Here is a 25,902-nt window from a genome sequence, read left to right as displayed (position 1 = left end):
GGTCTCCCTATCAAATGGCCAGTCACCCTTTCTGGACCCGGTCTATATTTTGACCCAGTGTGATATTTAATGAATTGTAATGCCTTACTAGCTTTCCTCTTGGTACCTGGCTAACTGAAGATGAGGATCTCTCAGGTAGAGCGGTTACTATACGCCGAGCCATGCAACCATCCTCTGCTATGAGGAGAGGTGCTGCAAAGTTGCCCAGAAGGTTTTAGGGTCACCTTGCTAGGCACCCTGAATCTCAGCATGCTTTCCCCCATTTCTATGAGGGGTTCCATTTATACCTCGTATTATGCCTGTCTTGGTGATAGTCCTTAATTAACCCGGTGTAGTGGTGGCAGAGGGCTTCAGAAACTTCTCAGCCATCCTGAAATCTGGCAGAGGTTCCAACATGGCCAGGCAGGTCCAAGTATCTGTGCACAGCAGCATAGGAGCAGGGTAAGCACCTCTGCTGGTAGATTGTGTGGCAAAGTCCCAATCACTATGTCATGACACATTTGGCCTCCCCAGAACCCCTCCCAACTCCCCTGGGGTCCCCGAACTGCTATACATCTGCAACACCAATTACGGTGCACTCGCGGATCCAGACTTCGGATTCGCTGACTTTTGTGCCCATGGACCTACAGAAAAAGTCTGCAAAACCACAAACATGCAGGAACGTTTACAAAACGAGTTTTCTTCTAATAAAAATCCATCAACACCCCTTTTAAAGCATTGCCACATAAGCAATAACCGTAATCACTTCCCACATAGAAAGCAAAGTAGATGCCAAAATGGCCACGGGAGAAGGAAAAATCGCTGCAGAACAGTTGCATACACTGTGCCTGGACACCCTCCAAAAAGACATGCAATCATCCTTCAAAAGCAAGCCAGTACAGACAAAAGTTGACCGCCCTCAGGAGAGGTGCCAGCAACAAGTTTGGACAAACAACCAGACACCCGAGCATGTAGGCTTGGTTAAAAGACGGACCAGAGAACAGGTACTGGTGTGTGACACTGGGAGAGAAGTGTGGGGAGGTTTAGAGTTAGAAAAGAAGGGGTGTTTAATTTTTGGGGAGGGAAAGGTTTCTAGAATGCATCAGTAAATCTAGCTGGAGAGAAAGATACCCAGTGGGACGTACAGAAGAAATGCTAGAAGGAAAAGTTGTGTAAAGAAAAATAAAACTGAACAATCGGAAAGTTAAGGAAGCAAAACAGAATTGGAAAATCGAGCGGAGAAAAAGGAAGTTGTCTGGAAGTAGGTTTAACGGGTAAAGAAAGGTACAGAACTGAAATGTTCAGTGCAAGATTACCCAGAGTTTGAGGATGAGGAAAGTTTAATACACCTTCAAGAGTGAGTTGAGAAGTATCAGTCAAATAGAGGATGAAAGCACAATAGTACAACCAGGATTTGTCAAAGGTTCTCGGCGGGGGCCTTTTTCTTTTCAACCTATCTGGGACATTTGGCGCATCGCTCAGACAGGAATTCATCCTCATCCAAGATGGCAGCATTGCGGTAGCGTGTACACCCTGCTCCTTGATGTGCATGGATTAAACTTATTGGATTTCAGACAGCCTTGCGTTGCAACTGTTCCCTCCATTGCTATGATGGTCATCCTTCCTCCCATTCCCTGTTCGTGCCTGCTCCCAGTGTACCTGTCCTGACTTTCCTAGCTCTGCCTTGCTCCCACCCTTGTTCCTCATCTCGGTCTCTCTGCCAGTCTGTTATGCTTTCCTCGCCAGATGCTACTACCATCTTTGACTACTTATCGGTCTCCTTTGCGTTTGCCGACTGCTCGCTACTCCTTGAGGAACTTGCTCAAGGTGGGAACCTCCATCCAGCCTCCCATCAACCGTGACTTGTTGTGTGAGCCGAATGTGTTTTTTCACCCCCTTTTTTTCCTCCCTACTGGGAATTTCCGTGCGCACCACTTCTCCTCCACCCTTGCGATATTGGGTGGAGGCCTTGTAGACCAGTGGAAGTTTCACATTCTTGCTACAAGAGGAACCAGACTGCTGCCTATCAAAGAGCTCTCTGCACCATAGCACAAACTACTAGGTGCACTCAGCTACAAACCTTGCTCCTGTACCATAACACAATGGAATATGGTCAGTAAGAATGAATCAAGTACTGTTGAAAGAAAGAAAATAGCTCAGTCAGGGAGGAGCGAGATGTTGAAGAAAGCCTAGATGAGATTATCAGAGAGAAGATAGTGTGGCTACTGATCTGATGAGAACAGTTTGGAGTGAAGTATTAGTAAAGATAGCCCAGCGTAAGACATCAGAAGAGAGAAATGCAAGAAAGCGATAATTTCAGAGCCCAGAGGTAAGGTTATCATCGGGGAGCGGGACAGTCAATACCTTAAGGAGTGAAGTTTTGGCAAGTGAAGGAGGGCGACAACAGTCAGTTGAAAGTTGTACACAAAGGACAAGCTCAAGAGAGGCAGGAATGTTTGTTATGTTTTTTAAACTTATAACGCGCACATACACCAGAGGGAATCTTGGCACAAGGAATATATGGAGGGCAGCAGACCCTACCACAGCTTTAAATAACGTTTTAAGAGGGTGACAGAACTGTAAGTGGTTTTCGGTGCACCTAAGGGCAACTGGGAGGTCGTTCCATAATTTACTGGCAGCCACAGAAAAGGCCCGACCGGTGAAAAAGGTGAAATTTGGGTACAGCAAACAGATAGGCAAGACCCGAACGACGAGCCTTTCATGGAATATAGGGTACGAAGGTGTCCTGAAGGAAGTCTGCCTCCATACGATAATATACCAGATGGACTAGACAAAGTGATTTAAACATGATCCTTTCCGCCAGCGGAGGGCTCGCAGTACCGGGCTGATCTGCAATCCATATGGGGTAGAGGTGGCAACATGGGCAGCAAGTTTCTGCAATAGTTGAAGCCGATGAAGCAGGCCAATGGGCTGGGCCAAGTACAAAGCATTGCAGTAATCTAAGCAATTTGGGACTAGGACGTTCACTACTGCTGGGCGCAGATGAAACAGTAAAAATGGCAAAATTTAATGAAGCAACTTCAGCAGGATGCGACCTGTCTACACACTGGACTCACCTGGGGAGTCATGGAGAGTTAAGATGAAAGAGACACCAAGATTCTTCACAATCGTTACTGGAATTGGGAAATCACCCAGTGCAGGCGACCAAAAAGAAGCGGTCCAGCACACCAACTCAGAGGGAGTACCCACCACCAGAACCTCATTATTGTCCCAGTTAAGCTTAAGCTAATTGTTGTCCATCAAGGCCCTCACAGCCACCAGGCACTCACACAGACGAAACGACAGCCTGGTCAAGATCTGACCGGACCAGAATCTGGGTATCAGTGTAAGAGTAACACCTGAAGCCGTGGGATCGGACGAGACCAACCAGAGGATGCACAGATGTTAAGAAGCATCGGGGACAAGGCAGAGCCTGGAGGAACACCACAGGAAAGCAAGTGAGGAGGAGACAGAAATGTAGGTAAAGATAGCGATTGGCCCCATCAGCCAAGAAAGAGGTGAACCAGGCCAGAATGGCCTGCCGAGGCCAGGCGGGACAGCCGTATGAAGTGGTCGACAGTATCTAACGCCACCGACAGATCGAGTAATATCGAGGCACCCACTCCCCCACCATTAACCAACCTGGCCAGATCATAACAACGGACACCAGGACACTCTTCGTACCTTGCCCTGGTCAGAACCCCGACTGAAAGGGATCAAGCAGAGAAAAAGATTCCAGAAAAGAAGAGTGAAGGGGAGATAAAACTTCTAGTAACTTCATAAAAGAAGGAAGAAGAGAGACAGGACAAAAGTTACCCAGAACAGAGACATCCAGTGATGGCTTTTTAATGAGAGGAACCACAATTGCTTGCTTGAGCTCCCCAGGGACGCAGCCAGATTGACATAACAAGTTGAAAGCTTTGAAAGCATAGAGAGGGAGCAAGGCGTAGCCCATCGCAGAGAAGGAGAAGAACAAGTTACTTACCAAACTGGTAACGTTCTTTCGATGGGGGTGTTCCTCCAACGTATTCCTTATCTTAGATGTTATCCATACCAGCTTGCTGGCCCCGGAATATTTTTTCAGTAGAGGGCGCTGCGCGTCTACGTCCTTCGAGTCGGTGTCCCTCGACAGCCTCTGTATCGGCGCCAACGTCATCATGAGTATAAATAGGCTCGTGCAGCGTCCATTGCTCAGTTCCGTTTTGAAGTTCATATTTGCTTTGCATTAATTGGTTAGTGACCTTGAAGGAGCGTAAGCTGCAACTACAAGCGAAGCTTTACTGCGGGGATGGATGGGAGGGGCGATAAGGAATACGTCGGAGGAACATCCCATCGAAAGAACGTTACCAGTTTGGTAAGTAACTTGTTCTTCGAAGGGATTGTGTCCTCCGACGTATTCCTTATCTTTAATAGACTCCCATAGCAGTAGTATAAAGAGGAGGATGGAGTAAAGATGAAATATTTCCCTTTAAAGATGTAAAGAATGCAACACATCTTTCCCAAATCTTGTCTCCTAGCTAGAGGAGGAATCTAGGCTGTAATATTTGGTAAAAGTATGTGCGGCCGACCATGTGGCAGCCGCACATATATCTTTAATTGGGACCCCTCTTTGGAGAGCCGAAGAGGCTGCGATACCCCTGGTTGAATGAGCCCTAAGATGTTGAGGGGGTTCTTTTGCTGCCAATTTGTAGCATTCTAGAATGGTTAAAATGATCCATCTCGAAAATGGCTGCTTTGCGATTGGCAATCCTAATTTATGCCCTGCATATCCTACAAACAATTGGTCTGCTTGCCTTATCCTAGCAAATCTGCTAAAATAAACACTCAAGGCATGCCTTGGATCCAGCCTGTGTAATCGCTCTTCCTCTTTCCCTGGATGGGGAGGAGGATAAAATGAAGGTAAGGTTATTTTCTGAGTAATATGGAATTCAGAGACCACCTTTGGGAGAAAATTGGGCTTCACTTGTAAGCCAACCTTGTCTTTATGAAAGATTATATGAGGTGGTGTGCAAGATAGAGCTTTTAGCTCGCTCACTCTTCTAGCCGAAGTTAAGGCCATTAGAAAGACTGTTTTAAGAGTGAGAAACAAGAATTAAGTGGTTCAAAAGGAGTACCCATCAGAAACTTTAAGACTAAATTTAGGTCCCACAAAGGAACCCGAAAAGGTTTTGGTGGATAGACATTTGTTAATCCTTTCAGAAATTGGATTACTACGGGTAGTTTGAAATATGAAGGCTCCTCAGCAATACGCTTAAAGATAGACAGCGCTGCGAGTTAGCCCTTGATCGTACCAATTTGGAGACCTGAATCTGCTAAGTAAAGCAAGAAAGATAACACCATTGGTGTATTACATGAAAAGGGTTCAATATTCTTTTCTCTACACCAGCTGCAAAATTTGTTCCAACGGCAGCAGTATAAAGTCTTTGTTGCTGGCCTTCTAGCTGAAAGCAACACCTCCATGATGTCATCTGGGAGATCCCAATCCTTGTATCTCAACCTTTCAGAAAGCAAGCGTGAAGGTTGAGGGTTCTGATGTCTGGATGGAGAACCTGGCCTCCCTTCTGCGAGAGAAGATCCTCTCTTGGTGGAAGACAAAATCGGAGGACAGATGGACATGTCTGGAAGGTCCGGGTACCACGTTCTTTTGGCCCAATCCGGGGCAATTAGGATCATGTCTTTCCGGAATCTTCTCGACCTCCTGATTATTTGAGGAATGACAGGGACTGGCGGAAACGCGTACAGAAGTGGAAACTCCCAGCCCACTACGAACGCGTCCCTTAGAGCTCCTCTTGGGGGAAATTCCCTTGAACAAAACTGATCGCACTTCCTGTTGATGCTGGTGGCGAACAGATCCAAAGGGTGAAGATCTCTTGAAGGACTTCCTGAGCTAGCTCCCATTCGTAGGAGACTGTGCTCTGCCTGCTCAGAGCGTCCACCGTCAAGTTCTTCTCTCCCGCTAGGTGAGCTGCCAATAGAGAGATTCCTTCCTGAATTGCCCAAAACCAGAGCTGCATTGCCTCTCTGCACAGTGGCAGGGACCCTACGCCTCCTCTTGTGTTGTCCGTCATTATCAGGACATTCTTTCGCTGTACCGATGGCAGAAAAGCTTTCAGCGCTAGTCTGATTGCTCTCAGCTCCAACAGGTTGATGTGTAGTCTGGACCCCGATGGAGACCAACGACCGCTGATTGTGAAGCCGTTGGCATGGGCTCCCCGCCCCATGAGTGAGGCACCTGTAACTACCGTTATCTCCGGCCATGGTTGCCAAAACTGTTCTCCCTTCAAGATGTTTTCCTGACACGCCTACCACTGAAGGTCTCGAGCTACTCTGTGCGGGACTTGTAGGAGATCTGACATTCTTCCTGAGAATTGCGACCACTGGGTTCTTAGTGCCCACTGGAGGGATCTCATTCTCAGGTGAGCCTCTGGCTCTAGGAAGATTCAGGATGCCATGAGGCCTAGCAACCTCAAAAAAGTCGAAGGCTGGTAGACGTTGGGCATTTTGAAACATGGTGACCATCTGTAGAATATCTTGAGCCCTCACCCCTGGTGGCGAGGCTTTTCCCAGGGAAGTGTCCAAGACTGCTCCAATGAACTGGAGTCTCTGTGATGCTATCATCTGTGACTTCTTTAAATTGAGGGAGAAGCCCAGCCTGTGAAGGAAGTGGCAGACATAATCTAGCTGGATCTGAGCTTGTTCCAGAGATACTGCTCTGATCAACCAGTCGTCCAGGTAGGGGTAGACGTGGATCCCTTCCCTCCTTAGACTTGCAGCCACAACCGCCATTAGCTTGGTAAAGACCCTAGGGGCGGAGGTCAGCCCAAATGGCAGAACTCTAAATTGATAGTGAGAGTTGCCAATTGCGAACCTCCGGTATTTCCTGTGTTTGAAATGGATAGGCACATGGAAATGAGCATCATGAAGGTCTAGAGATACCAACCAGTCCTGAAGCTGGAGGGCCTGAAGGATATGAGAAAGGGTTACCATCTTGAATTTGTCTTTCCTGAGCAATTTGTTCAATTCTCGCAAGTCCAAGATGGGTCTCAGTCCTCCGTCCTTCTTTGGTACTAGGAAATATGGGGAATACCAACCCTTGTTCCTCTCCGCTACGGGTACCGGCCCTATGGCACCCTTCTCTAGCAGGTCTAAAATCTCCTGCATAAGGAGCAGGTGTGGAAGCTTCAAAGAGCTCCCAGGTGGATGACTCGGAGGAGTGTGTAGGAAGGGCAGGCAGTAACCTTGGGCAACTGTCTCCAATGCCCAAGCATCTGACGTAATAGCCTGCCATTCTGCCAGATGTTGAGTTAACTTGCCCGTTACTGGTGTCTTGTGAGGGGAGACCTCAGAGGGGTTTAGAAGCGGCTGAGCAGATGCCGAGGGTAAAGTAGCACCTGCTGCTGCGGCTTTTGTACCTTTGACCCGTCCACCATGGGTGAATCGTTTCTGGCCCCTTTGAGCTGGCTGTCCTCTGCCTCTTCCGAATGTGGAGTAAAAGCGAAAGGACCTCCCCATCCAGGAAGCTCCTGAGGGGTGATTTGGAGTCTGCCGAATTGCAGCCCTAAGGGATTTCGCTGCTGCCTTGGATGTTTGTAATCTCTGCAGGCTGTCATCAGCCTTCTTTCGAAATAGAGAAATGCCGTCAAAGGGCATGTTCAGACGTCTAGCTTGTACATCTGGAGCAAAACCAGACTTCCACAACCACGCAAATCTGCGGATTGTGGTACTTGCCACCATGGCCCTGCTGATGCTGTCAGCAGAATCAATACCAGTTTGGAGGTACTCACACATTGCATCCTTTCCATCCCTGATGATGATTAGGAATGCATCCCGTTCTTCCCCTTCTGGGAGACAGTCAGCCGCAGATGAAGCACACTCCCAAAGTGTGTGGCTGAATCTTGCTAGCGTGCAAGTGGCGTTGATAGACTTAAGCACCATGCTACATGCCGAAAATACTTTTTTTGACATGGCATCAAATCTTTTATCTCTGTCCTGTGGAATAGAAGGGTATACCGATTTACTGTTAGATGAAGTCGCTGCCTGTACAACTAAACTCTCTGGAGTTGGTTGCTTGCTCAGATATTCACGATCTGAAGCTGATACTTTGTATTTAGCAGAGAGAGTTTTTTATTTACTGCACGGATAACTTCAGGAGTTTCCCAATAAGCAGATACTTTTCTTTGCAGAGCAGTATGAAAGGGAACAACAGGATCCTCCTGTGGACCTTTATCTAAAATATCAGTAAAGTCATCCTGCTGAAAAGAAGGTGTAGGTGTAGTCCACCCCATGAATTCAATTATTCTGGCCATCAGAATCCTATAAGGAGTCTCAACATGCTCTCCAGGGTCTGGTTTAGCAAACTACTTCTGGAGAAGTATCTAAACCACTTGCCTCATGAAGAGACTCTTGAAGGTCTTTTAACCTGTTCTCCTCAGAGATGAACTCCTCTGGCATGGGTATTGTAGTCCTTTGCAGACCAAAGGGTCCGTCATTGTCGGAATCCTCTCCTTCCTCATATATAGAGGACAAGGCTCTAAAGTAATTAGACCTAGGATATGGTTTAAAACCCATTTCTAGAGAGGAAGGAGCCAAATACTTTGTGTCAGCCTGAGAAAACGTCGAGGTTGTCGACATGGACGTCATAGGCTTCGAAAATCCTGAGAAAGGTGTCGAAAAAGTTTGAAAAGACCTCGATGCACTCGAGAGGATCAGAATCCTCATCTGCGTCAACTAAGTTGTCGACGGCATCCTCGACGTCATGGTCGGGGCTTTCGACACCTCTACTGCCTGTGACGTAGTGGCAGTTGTAGGTTTGTCTTTCATTGCGGTCGACAGTGGCGTCGAAGACGGCGTTGATGAAACCGATTTATGCGTCGAAGGGCCCTTCGACAAAGGTGTCGATGTAGATGTGTGAGTCGAAGGAATCTTCGGCGTCGATGACGCGGTCTTATTGCTTTTACTCGAGGGTTCATGACGCTCTCGAGAACTTTCTCTCGCCAGGTTCCAACGACTCGCAGCGTTTTGATTTCTCGGGTCTTTCACCTAGGGTATCACCTTTAGACGTCTCTGAGGGGGTCGAGGCCGCTTTCTCGAAGACGCTAAGCATTTTTTTAATGGGATTCCTCCCACCTAGCCAGAGAACTGTGTTTCGTGGGGCAGGTGACCCTTTCTGGGGAAGTAGAGCAAGAAGAGGGAGATCTACGACGCCTCTTCTTAGAGTGTTTTGATCTCGAAGACTGGTGAGAACCGATTCGAGATCTTGAACAGGAATGTTTCTTTTGTCGACGAGGAGAATAATGTCCCGACTAAGCCGAAGAAACTTTCGAGGGAGTAGAAGTTTTAAAGCCCTTACCTCTTTCGAACTCCCCCTTATGCTCCTTAAAGGCTTTCGCCATCATGGACATACAGTGATGCTCTGATCCCAGGCAACACAAACAGATGCTGAGAGGATGCGTTAAAGACATTTTCTTTCCACAGTCACAACATTTCTTGAAACCGGACCGTGGAGTCGATGGTTTGGATGAAGAAGCCATCGCGTAATGATAATCTTCGAAGAATAAGAAGGTTTTTCTGAAGAAAGGAACGGAGCGTTACTTTTCCGAGGCACACGAAGCGCGGAAAAACAGAACTGAGAAATGGACGCTGCGCGAGTCTATTTATACTCATGATGATGTCAGCGCTGATAAGGAGGCTGTCGAAGGGACACCGACTCGAAGGACGTTGACGCGCAGCGCCCTCTACTGAAAAAAAATTCTGAGGCCAGCAAGCTGGAATGGATAACATCAAAGATAAGGAATACATCGGCGGACACAATCCCTCTGAAAGGAAGATCTACTGCATAGACTATAAGAGCAAAGACAGAAGTCCCAGAGAGCCACCATGAACAAGAGGAGGTGGGGAGTGGAATAGGGGGTAGGGAGTATAAAGGAGGGTGGGGGAAATAAGAAAGCAAAGCTACGTCAGGAGACAGTAAGGACAGATTATGAACAGACAGGTAAGGAAAGAGCCTAGGGTGAACCATGGGATAAGGATGAGAATGCGAAGAGCAAGGATATACCTCTCTAACAAGACCCACCAGGGTGCATTAAACCCTAACCGAAGCACCAACCTGGGGCGCAGCCAGACAAGAAGCTACTACCAGTTTATAAGGGAGCAGCTTATTGCGACCATATAGGAGAAAGCGCACCAGAGGACCCCGAAAAAAACAAGTTGCCCAAGAATTGTGGTCCTGTGGCTGGAGAACCTCTGCATCAAAAATTAAGGGTTAAAGGACAAGATGGAACTTTGATCAAATTGACTATAGCTTTGGCCGAACTCTCAGTAGTAAGAGTGGAAGACTGTCTAATTGAGAGACTAGCCCTTTCTTTCACTCCTGCCATCCTGACACTTAAGTAATGATTGCAGTTAATTCAATAGGCACTCAATGCCTGCTTATTAAAGCAATCTGTCAGAAACTAAGTAAGCAATAAAGAGTCCCCCTCTTTATATGCCTGACTACAATTGTATTTCCATCATTGAGGGTTACTGGAAGACCGGGATAGGGACTTAATTGTGCTTTATAGTTAATGATGTATGTAATGAAGCCACTGGGGGAGAGAAAGGCATGGGATGTCATTGGGAACCAGGTGAGGCAGCAAACCAAGATTGAGGATAAAAGGATACAGTTGGAACGTGCCGGTGAGGGTTGTTCGGGCGAGGGAGGAGAAGGCGGACCAGCGACCAAGTGGGCGGACCAAGAGACCAAGTAGAGTAAGGACAGTGGAGAGGGGAATGGAAGAGAATTACAGAGAGTGTGTGCAAGATGGGGTATTCGTTAGTGAGAGAAAGCGGTACTTGGGTATAAGTGTGTGTTGGGAGAGACTGACTGAGGTTAAGTGAAAGGGTAGGGAGTTAGTGTGAGTGAGGAAGGTGACCGTGAAGGGCGGGAGACTGTGGGAGAAGGTGGGGTGGAGAGTAGTGTAGTGGGTGGAGAGTAGAGTGCAGTGGAGAGAGTAGTAGAATGAAGAGTAGAGTGAAGGGAGAGTAGTAGTGGAGAGTAGGAGAGCAGGAGTAGCAGGAAAAGGAAGAACATCGGAGAAACAGAGGAAAAGGAGGGAAAGAGGAGGGTACAAGAAAGTGAAAGGAAGGCAAGAACACCAGGATGAGAAACAGGAGAGAGTGAGAAGTAAATAGTGAATACGACCTAGGTGTTTTGAAGGCACAACTTCCTGATATTCTTCTTGTGGGACCCCAGGTTAGGATCAATCAGAAGAATCCTGAGGGGTAGGGGTGGGGTAAGACAGATATGGTGGTTGCATTTAGGCCCTCAACACCGGCCAATCAGATTTTACACAGTAGGGGTTTACCCATCTCTAGTGACCACTTTGGGCTTGAGCGGTCTTATCTACCATTACTGTAACGCTCATCTGATTCCCGCAGAGGCGCCGGTCTTGACTGGGTGAATGCCTTATCTTCAAAGGTGATGTGTAACACACGGTTGGCTCTTTGGGCTGGACCTCTGTGCACTGTATGTCTGACTCGAAGAGTAAGATGTCTGCAGATGGAAAATATGGGATTAATGAACTGGGGTTATTGGGTGCCTCTCTCCTCTTCCCTTTCTCTTCTCCTGTAGAACCCCAAAGGTTAACACCCTCACCTTAGGTAAGTGAACGCCGAGCTCTCCATCTGCCTCGGGGCAGGGTGCAGTAACCAGTTTCTTCACTGGATAAGGGTGCAGGCCTCTTGACCTCAGAGGACTGCTGTCCGTCGTTAACTGCACGAACGGTAAGTTCTGGGCACTTCAAATGTCTTAAAAGTCTTTTGTAATGATATCTCTTGTTTTGCAGGGTTCCGGCGATGGCGGATGGCGGGCTGATGAGAGTTGAGGATCGAACCCGCGTGAGGAATAGAAGCGCCTGGAAGCACGTAAGTAAGCGCTTGTAGCCTGCTTCACGATGCGCACTAACTGTCCCTTTTATCTTGCAGGTACAAGTTCGGAGCTTTAGAGAAGCTGAAGGTGCTGGAATACCCACTGGATTCGGCGTGGGAAGGAGTAATGGCACGCGAGTAATAAAGTTGCCCAATGTCTTTAAACGCACCTTCTTTTGTCTTTCAGATGCGGGATGCAGCGCCGAAGGCCTCCGGAGCGTGCGAAGAGCTGGTAAGCTTTTGTCTTTCAGATGCCGGAATGCAGTGCGAAGACCTCCGGAGCATGCGAAGAGTAGGTAAGCCTTTGTCTTTCAGATGCCGGAATGCAGCGCGAGGCGTTGGTGACAGCCGATGGACCAGGTAAGAGATGCGCTGCCACTGAAGACCGTAGTGCTAACCGGTTCTTTCTTTGTCTTTACAGGTGCTGCTGAAGACTGGATTCCAGGTAAGCCTTTGTTCCCTTAGGCCCAGGACCAGAAGCAGAAGACACGATGAGCGTTCTGCTGCAGAGAATGCAGAATAACACAAAGCAAAATTCATCCATCGGGTGTGGTTTAAATAGCCTCCTGTAGTGCTTAGGTGTCTCCTTCCACAGCCACGCCTAGGTAAGAAAAGAGTTCCTGCTTTCCAGAAGAGTTCCAGTGTTCTGAACCTAGGGAGTGGCTCCTGCCCCACCCAACAGGAAAAGTAGTCCCAAACAGAAGAGGATCAGGGGTTCAACTGGCAGGTAAGTAAGCAGCATGGTCTGCTGCAGGTAAGTCCACCCAAGCATTATGAGCCCGGCGCTTCCAGCGCTGGGACTGGGACTGGGCATCTTTATGAGCCTGGTGCCACTGGCGCCAGGACAAGGTCCAAAAGGTCCCAATTGGGACTGGCTGGCACTCGGAACCGGGGTTATGGGTCTGCTTCCAAGGGAGTCGGGCAGGTCCTGATCTTTTGGAAGCAGAGATCATGACAATTACCTTGAGAATTTCCTGCTCCTCCAGAGTTTGGTCCTCACAAAAATATGATCATGGGAAGACAAAGACTTATCATAGCAGCACACTCACTCCTAAAATGCAGCAATAGCAATTTGTACAACCCATTTTGCATGTAATTTCTCACTTTGCTTTTGAGGAGAAACCTGAGGTAGGAAGTGGGAAAGGCACCAGACAGAGCAGGGTGTAGGGAAGGGGGATCAAGCAAGATTATCAGGCTTTAAAAGCACTCGGGTAGTATCAAAATCCACAAAGTACTTCTGCATACACATTAACAAATATGGTTCTCACAGCCCCAAAACACAGAGGCTTAGCAATACCAAACATTACAAACTTCTACCATGCCAAAAGATAAAGAAATATCTGTGGCTGAAAGGACAAAATGGGGCAGTGGAGGGTGATGTGGTTTCATAAACTATATACACTGCCCAAGCTCTATGCATGAATAATTAATGAACCTGTGCAGTACAAGATGGGAGTCCTTGTCGTCACCAGGTTCTGCCTGCCAAGCAGACACAAACAAAAAACAGATAAGAATACTCCCATCTTTCAAAAAACATATCTAATCTCACTCAGGCACAAAGAACCGGATAATCACCCTCTACCATTTATCGAATATCAGCTCTGACCCCTGCCCATTCATATACCAGAAAATTAGGGAATCTAAGCTGGGAAAACAGATCATGGAAATGATTGGCAAACTCAAGAATAGACACTAACAAAAACCCACTAGAAGCATTCAATATAAAGAGGTCAAGTATAAGGTTATGTACTACTGATATCCTACCTACTGAAATCCATATTTCCAGAAAATGACATGGTTCATTAGAAACTTTGATGACAGAGGCCCAAAATCCACAAGATGAAAATGCCCAAAATCACACTATATTCTGGAATCAAATCCAAACCAGACATTGTGTTTGTAGCTATTCAAATGGCAAGCCAAAGGACGTGGCAAGACAAAAGAGAAACAGTATATGGTAGTTAATTTACTTCCTCCACAAATAAGTATCGCAAACAACTGGAGGATCTTAGGTCCTCCTCTAAACAAATCAAAAGATACAAGTGAATGTGTTAAACAGCGACTATGGAAAGAAGAATATACGGTTACCAATCAGAAATTCATTTTGAGAATGTGGAAGACAGCAGTGGGGTAAGCTGCACGGAATTGGCAATACCAATGAGAACAAGCGCATTCCTTTTCATATAGTACTACAAAGTTGACAATCACTGAAAAGGCCGATTTGATTAATGTTAAGCATGGTCAACAAAAGACAAACAGCTGCCCTTTCAATGAGCAGGTCTACATACACGTTCAAACACGTACTTTCTGGGAGATAGGGTGGGAGCCTGGAGCAGACTTTACTTTTGATCAGCTTTGAAGGTTTGAAATGTCCTTATTACACTTTAGAATTTCAACAAATGTAAAAGAATGAACGGCGGAATGTACCACTTTACATTGCAGAGAATGAAAGATACTGCGTCTTATGGTACAAAATATGAAATTAATTCAAAATTAGCACAAACCATATGTTAAAAGAACAAGTTACTCTCTTACCTGGTAACGTTCTTTCGATGGGATGGTCCGACGACGTATTCCATATCTTTGACAGTAATCAGCACAGCTGTGGTGATTACTGTCAAAGATATGGAATATGTCGGAGGACCCAATCCCCTCGAAAAATAACTAATGTATACCACTGTGTAGGTAACACTTTTACTTGCTTTCTGCTCTTTTGATCTGCATGTATGCCTGGCTTTCTCTTCGTAATCAAGAAAATCTTATCAGTGACATGGTTAAACATTTTAAATTGCAAGCTACTGGCTATGCATAACAATTCACTTGCCCCTCAGTTCTCCACATGCACAAAGCACACAATTTCTTCATTCACCAACAGCTAGCAGTGAGGGCACATTTTGAGACTGGAATTATCGGAGCTAGTTAATACTTAGTAAAGCATGTTTGCTTTGGACAAATGATGGGCATTTAAAGCAATGGCAAAAATCGTCAAAGGGCAGTTGTTGCTCCAAATGCAGGTTGCATGGATGGGATTTTGAATCTGAGACTGAAGGCAGAATATAGCACTGGAAGCTTCGGGCCACTTTGAACGACAAAAGTTTAACATACCTCACCTTTTGCTTTTTTCACTTCAGGGCTTTCAGACTCCGGCCCTTTTCGTTTCACAACATGAGACGTTGATGGAGTGAAAATGGGAACTGGCCCGGGTATCACCGGTTTAACACCCTTTGACTCTGCAACTTTCTATAACAAAAAAGATAAACTATCTCAACCCAACTTGCTTGTAATATAGTATAGAATCGTCAAAGACATGGTGTATTGAAGGAAGTACAAATTTGCCACTGCAAAGAGGTACACATATTTGTTTGTAGTCCCCGACAATACAAAGGCCTCCATATTAGGAGTATGTACTGCCACATACAAGCAGCACCAGTGCATCAAAAGAAACATAAAATCCAGATAGTTAGCTTTTAACTAATTTCTGAAAACCACATCAGATCAGGGTCGTGGTTCAATAATTTCATTTTTTTTCCCTAAAGGTCCTCTTTTCAAATCGTCCATTTAAATTAATGCAACATAGCTTGGTCAGCTTCCACCACACTAGAATATTCAAATAGAGGGATAGTATTTAAGTAACATGGGAGAACATTACAGTATCAAGATCTCATTGTCTTCGCATGGTAGTACCATAAATAGTTACACAACTCACACGTGTACAAAACTATTGCGTCAAATCCAAACAGATGCAGCATCGGAGTCTAACGTTAGTGAACAGCACAACAACAATAAAAACATCAAAAGCCCACAACGGTCTTTCAATGTCTGTGTGCATCCTTTTTTTATGAAAGACTTCACATTTTAATCATAACATGTTCAAATATTAAAATTACTTCATCAACACTTGTGTAACAGTTTATATACTTACAAATACTAAACAAAACAGAACTCTATAAAAATCCTCTCCCACAAGTTCGCCAATCCCAGCCCAACATTGACAAACTAACCTCACTCATACACCACTAGGCTTCCATGTACATGTAGACTAGTCAGGCCTTACCTGAAGCCCTATCTTTTAGCCCACATCTTAAAATGTTTTGGGGGAATCGCCTCCGTCTAACCACACTCTGTTCCAAATAAAAACATCTGTCCAAACCTTGACTCCAGGATGACATTCTGGGCATCTGCTCCATTCCCCCATTTAATTGCAATGTCTCTTTTGGCAACCACCAGAGCAGTGGATAACAAACGATTTCCTATATTTGTTATGGCCCACCTCACCTCCGATTTGAAGGAGAACTAGCATAGGTCCCATCTCCATTGGTTACCAGAGAACCCTGAACATTTCTCTTAACATGTTCTCCCAGTAACTTTGTATTTTGGGGCACTCTCATAGTAGTTGACAGAAAGAGCTTATCCCTCCTACATAGACAACAGGTATTTGGAGCCCACGAACTCTATGCAGAAAGACCTTTGAGTAATTTACCATGTGAAGGACTTTGAATTCAATTAGATATTTACTGGGGTCTACACCTCTAGGGTTCATGAGTTTTTCTGGCCAGTTGTCAAACTTATTTCGGATTCTCCACGTGGATCCAAGCCTACCCAAGGAAGGGGAGGTAAAGTTCGATACATTAAAAGAAAAAAGTTGAGACGTCAGCCTCTGCAAACTCTCCCCATCCAACAAATTGGCCTCTAAAGGGCAACGCTTCAGTGGTCAAACACACCCCAAAATTGTACTTGTATGGCGTACCACAAATGGAGATATTGTTAAACGCCTTTGGCCTGCAGATGAAATGTATCTCTTAATTGACAAAAGGCCAAAAGGATCCTTCCTTGGCAAAGTGCCCTATAACCTCAATGCCTTGTACATCCCATTGCCATGTTCTACCCCATTTCTGGACTTTTGGCATGTCTATGTTGCCCCATATCAGAGCTATACACATACCCTTCCACCCCATGGCAGACATAACCTCTCGCTTCTCTTGTACAACCATTCGAGATGCTGGGGCAAAATCAGCCCGCCTAGCTGCCATGCAGCATTTGTAAGGGTCAGCTCTAGCCCATGAAATCAATCTCTAACTTAATGTGCAGTCTCCCCTCGAAGCCACTTTCTGACAACCAGTTGTGAGGACCACTAATATTTGTTTATTTATTTATATTGCGCACCTGACCCGAAGGTATCTGGGCGCATTACAAGAAGGTACAAGTCTTAGGTTACATATAGTGACAGAAATAATCAATAAAGATACAACAGTTGACATACAGAAACAAGCCAAAAGCATAGCGGCAGTACATGGCGGGATCATGCAGTGTTCAGGCAGCAATAGGTAAGGCAGTCAACAGTTGTTTAACACTAGCCATTTTTTAATGTTAGTCCTGAAGTTTAGGAAGGTCTGATCCATGCGCAGGTATATAGGGAGAGCGTTCCAACATTGTGCAGCCTGAACGGGAAAACTAGTGCCCCCTGCCTTTTTCCAAGTTAAATCTGGGGACTACAATACAGTTAGAGTTTACCATGCTTGTGGGTCGTGACAAAGATTTTATGATTTTATCTCTTAGGTATTGTGGTGCAGCATTATTCAGGCATTTGTGTGTGATGGAAGATATTTTAAACTGGATTCTGTCCTTGATAGTTAGCCACTTATAGTTTCTTCTGACTTCGGAGATATGATGACTCCTTGGGATACTTAATGCCGTTCTTAATGCATTATTTTGCAGAATTTGCAATTTATTCAGGATCTGTTTATCTGCACCTGTGTATAGGGAATTGCAATAATCGAGTTTGGACAAGATTAAAGCCCTTGCTAGTATGATGCAACAATTATTGGCTGGAAATAGTTTGCAAGCATGTATCAACTTGCAAGTATACACTGTGGTTGACGCCGTGGCATTAACTTGTTTCCCTAGGTGCAAGGTTGAGTCCAAGTAAAATCCTAGAATTTTGGTCTCCTTGGCAACTTTGATATCAATACCGTCAATGTTAAATGAGGTGTACTGACATCCAAGTTTGCTTACGTTAGTTGGGGCACCTAGGATCAAGATCACGGTTTTATCATTCAGGCAGAGGCCATGTGCTGCCATCCATGCCTGAATGATTGAGAAGATTTTATTGACTAAAGCCAGGTCTAAGTCACAGTCACCTGAAAGGGGTAGGAGTATCTGGGTGCCATCTGCATAGTTAGTGCAGATGACACACAGATGATCCAAATCGTCAAACAGGGGCTTTGTGAAAATATTGTACATAGTCGTTGAGACACAAGAGCCTTCTGGTACACCAAAGGTAATAGGAGAAGGTGGCAGCAGAGGCCGATGGAGAAAAGACTCATTGTCCTATTGTTAAAGAAGGATTGGATCCAGTTAGTGGCTTCTTTCAAGATGTTGGCGGCAATAGACAGTTGATTACAGAGCACTTTGTGATCCACCAGATCGAGCGCATACGATAGGTCCAGTAAGAGCAGTAGGGCGCGTTGTCTTGTCTTTTAGTAGGTCAATGTGCGTTTTTAGGTCAATCAAGGCAGTTTCTGTACCATGGAGTAGTCTGAAACCTGATTGACGAAGTCCAAGAGATTGTTAGACTCTAGATATGACTGAATTTGGATATATGCAGCTTTATCAATTATTTTAAGCAGGAATGGGACGGTGGTTATGGGCCTGTAAGTAGTGGGGATGCTTAGGTCCAGTGAAACTTTCTTTAGTAAAAGGTAGCACCCAAGTATCCTTAAGGTTATTAGGGACATTAGAGACACGGAATGAGGCATTTATTAGTTTATTGATGAAGGGCGCCAGGTCTCTGGTAGCCTCTTTGATAATTTGTGCAGGGCAGATATCTCCCTGGCACCTCGAAGGTTTAAGTGAGGCAATCATCTTTTCCACCTCTTGTGTAGTGACTTGAGAGAATTTGAATTGTTTTAGGGGATTGGGAGAATATATTTGTGAGTTGTCATCGGTAGTTTGTTTAGTGAGATTACGTCTCTTCGCTGCGATTTTATTTTGGAGAGTAGTCATTTTGTTTGATAAAGCATTTTGAATGTTAGTACACCATACTTTATCCTTTGTGCACAGATCCTCTGGAGGAATAGGGGATTCCATTTCCCTCAAGATCACAAAGAGTTCCTTATTACTGGGACTAGCTTTATTGATCCTGTCATTGTACGTTTTGCGTTTAGTTAAATCGCATTTATGAACATCAAGTAGGATAATGGCCACTCCTCACACGGACCTATACAGGGTTGTCAGTGACACTGAGTTTATCGTGCCGTAATATCCTCCTCAGTGCTATGGCGTGCCAGAAGAAAGACACGGACCAGAAGACATACTTCACTACAGGAATTTCTTTTAAATGAAAGAAAATACCTTATTGACCCTATTGCTAATAGGGAAGTTCCCTGCCTAACAAACTAAACTATGGGTGCTTGTCAGTATCAGTCAAAATCATAAATCTTGTCCTCTGGCCAAATCCTAACTTCTAAACTGGCCATGTCACTTAAAAGGGGAAAGCAAGCAATATGGGGTGCACTCAATGTTCTTTACTCTGCCGTCTCATCCAATATTTCCAGGAGTCTCTCCTAGTATCAAGTTCCATAATTATTTACAGGTCTCCAGACTATCAGTTTGTGTCTGTCAGAGTTCCAAATAAAGAAAAGGGTTTCCTTTGATATATATGTCAAACACTCAAAAAGTCAATTCTCTCAGTGAAAGTAGAGGAAGGGATAATTCTTTAATCCTCCTCCACCAACTACGTGGGTCTTTCCCCCACAGGATTTCACTAAAGTGTGGTTCTTTTTTCCCCTTGGGAAAATTCCTTACTTTGTTATAGGTCTCTCCTTGCTCCCTTGGTGCTCTTGTTCCCAGTTTATCACGTTTCGTAGGGTATGGATACCCCCCCCCCTTAATATATCTTTCTCTTGGTTTGTGTGCGCGACCTGGAGCCGTTTGGCTGATTTCAGGGCTCGGGTTTATAGGGCTCCCGTTACCCCTCTTGTTATGTATGTCCGTCTCCCTCTCTGGACCTGGTTGTCCCTCGTAGGGATCTAGCCCTATCGGTTCTTCTTGCCTTCTCACGGTCTGGTCTCTGTGCCCCCTCTGATGTGGGCACCCCTGGTGACCACCTTCTTCTTAGCAGGTCCTGCTCCAGCGACATGACTTTGACCAGGTGTCACTTGTGTTCTCCCCAGCTCCTAGATGTCTTCTCCTGGCACAAGCGGAAGGGTTTCTTTTTTTTGTTTCCGTGTACTGCGAGCAGGGGACTCGTTCCTCTCTTGCTAGCCGGGTTCAGCGTGTTTTCCTGGGCTCCAGGCCCACCACGTCCACCATGTGATCATGCATTACCTCTGGGCCGGCTCTGCTCAGCCTTGTCAACTCTGTACCACACTGTGCCTCAGCCTCGTTTCCCGTACGCTCAGGCTTCTCTCCGAGTCTCTCTCCAGACCTCCTTCCAGGTCCTTCACCCAGCCACACTCGGCTCAGTCTTCAAATAACATCGGTATGTCGGAGGGTCGCCTCTGTGTATCACTTCTCCTCCATTCATAGGGCAAAGTCCTTTTATTCTTGTGAAGAGGAAAATGGGAGTGTCCCTTCCCTCAAGCCACACCTAAACTTTGGAATATGACGTCACGGTCAAAGAACAACCAGCCACACGAGTTTGCAACTCTGCCCACTGCCCAGAATACCAACACACACCGTGACCATGCTCCACCTGCGAAACATGACCGCATCCCGCACAAGATATGCGACGGGAATCAAGACAGAGTTGGGAACGATCGCATGGACCAGCTCGACTAAACACTTTGCAACGCAAGCTGCCATCGTTAGAGATGACATGACGACAGACACACCAGACCGAAAACACATGTGCTGTCGCGCACCTGGATCATTCATGCACCAATCCACACTAAGAACACGTTCAGTGCTAGGACAGCGGACCGCGCACACTCACAGACGTGCATCGTTATTTTCCACATAGGCCAGCAACCGCATCGCAGAAACCCAAGACGCTGGAAGAGTTTGTGTATATGCTTGCAGAGGCTTCATGCTACTAACCCTGAGGATAAGACCCTATAGATGGACCGATGCACAAGGAATCGCACTACGCCCCACACCCCCCTTCCCCTATGGACATTATGCCACAACATACAGCCCAAGCCGAAGTAGGCCTCAGTGCAAAGCCAACGGGCCAGGAGCAGCTCATAGAAACTACAGAGCTACAAGATGGTGAGTACACAGAACAGCCCCTGGCTGGAGCCACCGCAGCCGATTTTGCAATCCACATTCTGTGCTCTCCAAGCCAAGGTGACACCTGCCTCCGCCGTGACTACCCGAAACAAAATACAAATTAAATCCCCGTAATTCTGCCTTAGCCATGGTCTCCCAACACGTGACCAGGTCGACCTGATACAATGCTAATTCCCGAAGACTGAAGAAGCACTGGTGTCCCATGTCTGGGACCCCTCTTGCAACAAAGTCGTAACAACTCAGACACAGGTGGCGATGGGAAAGGAGCGCTCCAATGGCAGTAGCAGAACCGGTCTATTGTTTCTCACTGACACACAGTCATACATTGTTGCCAGCACAAGGTACATCGCGGGCTGGGAACGACGACGAGGATGATGCTGATCATCATCCTCATCCCAGGCTTGGGGGCTCGCTGATGAACCAATCAGGACACGGGGGTTGGGGGGGGCTAACCACTGACGACAATACCACATAACCAATCACTAACCCTCTCCATGTATCACTTTCGGAGTAACAATTTCTAGGGACGAACCAAGCGTACCACCTGACCTCTGATCCACCAATAAACTTTTCACTATATGGTCCTATACTGAACTTACCACTCAGGGAACCAACCTGGAGTGTCGATAGGTTTGGGGATGAGCTTTCACAGGTGACACAAACAGGTAGAAAATGGGCCTGTGAGCACGACTCGGATGAGAAATTGCCTGGAACCTACACTCCATGATTTTGTCCCTGCATGTTTCTTCTAATGAACAGCAGTAACTAATTGCTCTTGTGTGGCCCCTCTACTACTTTGGGACGCGGAAGGAGGTAGGGCATTCCGAGAGCTGGAGGTCCGCGGACCCCGGATACGGCTCTGCCGACCACCAGAAATTGCCTTAACACGTTGGAGGCCCCAGCGAGATCGTCTGTGATAAGGTGGCCCAGCAACGCGAACCCCTCCACCGTTGCCCCCTTGGAGGACTGTAGGACAATCGCGGAACTGTGAGACAACCAGACTGCGTAAACGGAGATTGGTCGTCGGGAGCCGACATCAACATTTTGCCACCTGTGGTTGGCGAGTGTCCACACGTGGTCCAGAAGAGGGGAAGTGACGAGCCGATTGGGAGGGGTGTCCGCAGCCGAGCAGCACAGGCAGACGTGAGCCTAATGTGAGTATGGACCACACAATGAGCAATATTGTGTTGTGCGGGTGGGGGGAGGAATTGTAAATAGGGTGGTGGGTGATTTTACATTGTCGCAGAATTTGGTGCATCAGTGGTTATCGGCACGTGAGCTGTAGTAGGGAACAGAGCAGAGGTAGTCCCTTCTTGTGTTGATGAGCCTAGTGGGTGGGGTGACGAGTCCCCACGTGTTGGACGGAGTGCCGTGCTGATTGGTCTGGATGGCGAACACATGTATGGGGCTGTGGTATTCCTATGAGTCGGCGTTGTAGTCCGATGAGTAGATGAGGATTCCTATTAATTGAGTGTTTTAGCTCAGTGAATAGATGACGGATTCCCTCAGGAGGTAGCTAGAGTCAGATTGCGGAAGATAGCTGGCTGGTTAAGTTCCTCCGGTGAGGGAACATATCGCACGCGAGGCAACGCAGCGTGTGCTGACTAGCTATATTGAGAAAGGTGATTAATGGATACGCCACTCCAGGCGTAATGGGAAGACAGCTGTGGGGCGGGGCTTGGGGAATGTGGGGTTCTCTTACGGGGAAAGGAGCACGCATTATATGTCCAAATTGTGTGTAAATAGTTGTGGTAAGCCGGTGATGTCACCCAAAGAGTATTGTATAGGACATTGTGTTTTTTTTTTGGTTTTTTTACGAAGGAGTGGAGCGGCGGCCAGCAGCTAGGGCGGAGTGCAGGTGGGGAGGCAGCCTCTCACAGAGAATGTCGGCAGGTCCTCGAGAGGGGGCGGGGGTGTACCGGGTAGCGGTACCACCTGTGTGGGTGGGACAGTATGAGCATACGCAGCGCAGGCTGTGAGGTAATACAGGAGAGGCTTGAACAGTAACAAGGGCGTGCCGAGCAGCGGCTAACCCGAAAGGGCGGGCGGCCCAAGAGCACGCTGCACCGAGTGTGAGGTCGCAGGGGACCTCGCACACCACGCGCCGAAGGGGGCCCTAGAAGCGCTGAGGGGCAGGTCAGTGGACGGCAGCCCAGTGCATGACAACGGGGAGATAGACATTGAAGTAATTAAGAGGATTTTAACACACATTTTTTCCTTCCTACTGACAGCGGAGAGTCAGAAGTCCCCAACTAGGGGCCAGGTAACAGTGATATATTTGAAAATGTCATACTATGGGGTAGGGACCCACCATGGATACCATATGTTGACAACACCACTCCAATACATTTGTAAAACACTGCCAACATACAGAGATAAGATAGTAAAGTACAATGTAGAATGGACGACAGGTACAGATGAAAGAATAAGAATCGCTTGGCCGCCTAATGGTAGTTTTTGTAAGGAAACTCAACATTCATTGCTAGCATACTTACACACCACATGCAAGGGGAAGAAGTTGGTGAACTATTTAGACATTTTTCAGCTTTAGAGAACAAGTATATGGCCCAGGGATGATGAGCGTACAAGAAGTAAAGGATGGTGAGGGAGAGGGGCGCGCTCAGCCTCAGACCCCTCCCAGCGGTGTTGGACAACGCGGAGGAGAGCGAGGAAGAGAACGAGGGTCTGTACCCGATGAGAGAATTAAAGGATGCAGCCCAGTCCCGAGAGTTGACAGCCGCAGAGGGATACTCGAACCCTGTGTACAACCCACTACCTATGCTTCGGGAGAGCACTACCGCAACACACACCTTAAGGAGGGCACAGTAGTTACGGAAGGAACACAGGTGGATGATGGCGGCATAAGGAAAGCACAGCTTGAGTAAGCAGGGATAGGGCCAGACGAATGGATAGCAGCACAGGTGCTCTTAAAAGCTATAGGGGACGACCACGGGGGAAAGAGGAAGGGGCGATTAAGGCATTAGAAAGAGTGGAAGCAGAACAGACGAAAAGGAATAAGAGGTAAGCAACAGAGAAGAAGGGAACTCAACGAGGGAGGAAGAAGCAAGATTGGAAGCGACGATAGCAGAACTAACGAGAACACGAAGCATACTCACTAAGCAGCTTGAACTAAAGGAACTAGAGAGGCAGGTGCAGCTGGGGAGGGAGAGAGGATGGAACTTGAGCAAAAAGAGAAAGAAGAAAGGGAGCGGGACGAGGCACTCATACGGGGCATCACAGAAAGCGCAGCATGTATGGAACAGCGGGACAATAGGAGAAGTGAAGAAGAAAAGTAAGAGGCTGACAGAGAAATGACACTCTGGAAGAAAAAGATCATATCAGAGAGCACACGCAAATACGAAGAAGGCCGGATAATAGACAGCATACTAGCAAACGGTAGTGGAGACCAGAGTACGAGAGATCGGGACACGAATGCCCTGAGCGAGGTGAGTGATGCAATAATGAGGGAACTACGCAGGGTCAGGGCGAACGCGGAATATCAGGACGAGCGGCCAGCTGAACAAGCGCGAAAGGAAAATTAAAGGGGAATGGGGAGTAAGTTGAGTACACGCGATAGTGAATTGGTGGCAGCACCCCAGGTAGGGACGGATACTGAAGACGCAGTTAAGTGTGTGGACGTAGACTTGGAAATACTAACAGTACAATACCCACGCCCAAAGCTCACATTCTCAGGGGGGTTCTGCAGTGATGAGGAAGAAACAATCGGAGGACTGGGCGAGGAAAACGGAGAGGGGCTAAGCAAACTCTACATCACATGTACAGGCACAGGGACATCATGGGAATGCAGAACATATGAAATGAAAACAGCAGGACAGGAAGGTACAAGTGCGTGGAGGGTGGTACACTAGAGACAGTAACATTGTCAGCCACACAGGCCATATGTCAACAGGCTAGGAGATCTTCCGGGGTAAAAGGGAGGGGTCGGGAATAGCGCACAACAAGGGCCCTTTATGCCAATGGAAAGGACACAGAGGAACAGGGGATACACATTATGCACACAACATCATAGACCACCCTGACGAATTGTCCGATATGGAGGATGACACAGAAGATGTGCAGACAACACAGCATAAGCACACACAGGAGGAGATAGCCGAATACACACAGAGGCCCTTATTGGAAAGGGGAGGGACAAGGCCACAATATGTACCCTGGAAGCATGCAGACAGGGAAAATGTCTAGTGTAGGCTGCCCTCCTTGAGTGGGGGATGGGGGGGCCGAGGAAATGAATATACAAAATGGAAAAATGGACAGCAGGGCACAGGCTAGCGTTTGATGACGTCAACTGGCTCTTGATTTCAATTTTGGGCAACGCTGTAGATGACACATGGAAAAGGGCAGGGTTCCCTGGGGTGACCATCAGCAACACATCGCAAGACGGGTCACCATTTGCAAACTGTAGGCACGCGTTGTGGCAGGCATTAAGGGTACAATACCCCGACACATCAGATATAGGGGCGATTAAGTCACGCAAAATGCGTGAAAATGAGGATCCTGTTAATTACATCCAAGAAATTCAGGAGAAGTGGTGCCTGGAAACGCGGGAGCCGGGGGACAAAACATTAGCCATCTACTATCATATATTGATACAGGGACTGCCTGAAAACGTGCAACAACTAAAAAAGTTGGTAGGGATGGAAGCGAAGGCGTTGCCAGAGATACAACTAACTATAGTGCACCATTGTAGACTATGGCAAGAAAAGATGAAACAAAGAGGAAGGAAGATGAGGCAAAATTGGTTCCGAAAAAACTATCAAAATACACCCTAGA

General features: G+C 46.8%; 1 protein-coding gene across 1 annotated transcript in view; it reads right to left on the bottom strand.

Moving 5' to 3' along the window:
• The window catches only part of ZNF830 (zinc finger protein 830), a 612,967-nt gene that overhangs the window by 402,172 nt on the left and 184,893 nt on the right, over positions 1-25,902 (bottom strand). Inside the window, exon 3 of the mRNA XM_069620545.1 lies at positions 14,994-15,123. Within this exon, the coding sequence (XP_069476646.1) occupies positions 14,994-15,123 (130 nt within the window). The remainder of the gene's footprint in view (positions 1-14,993; positions 15,124-25,902) is intronic.

This window comes from Ambystoma mexicanum, chromosome 5q (genome assembly GCF_040938575.1).
Source record: "Ambystoma mexicanum isolate Mex_15411 chromosome 5q, UKY_AmexF1_1, whole genome shotgun sequence".
Taxonomy (NCBI): Eukaryota; Metazoa; Chordata; class Amphibia; order Caudata; family Ambystomatidae; genus Ambystoma; species Ambystoma mexicanum.
The sequence above is the reverse complement of the archived record's forward strand: the minus strand, read 5'-3'. Positions and strand labels throughout refer to the sequence as shown.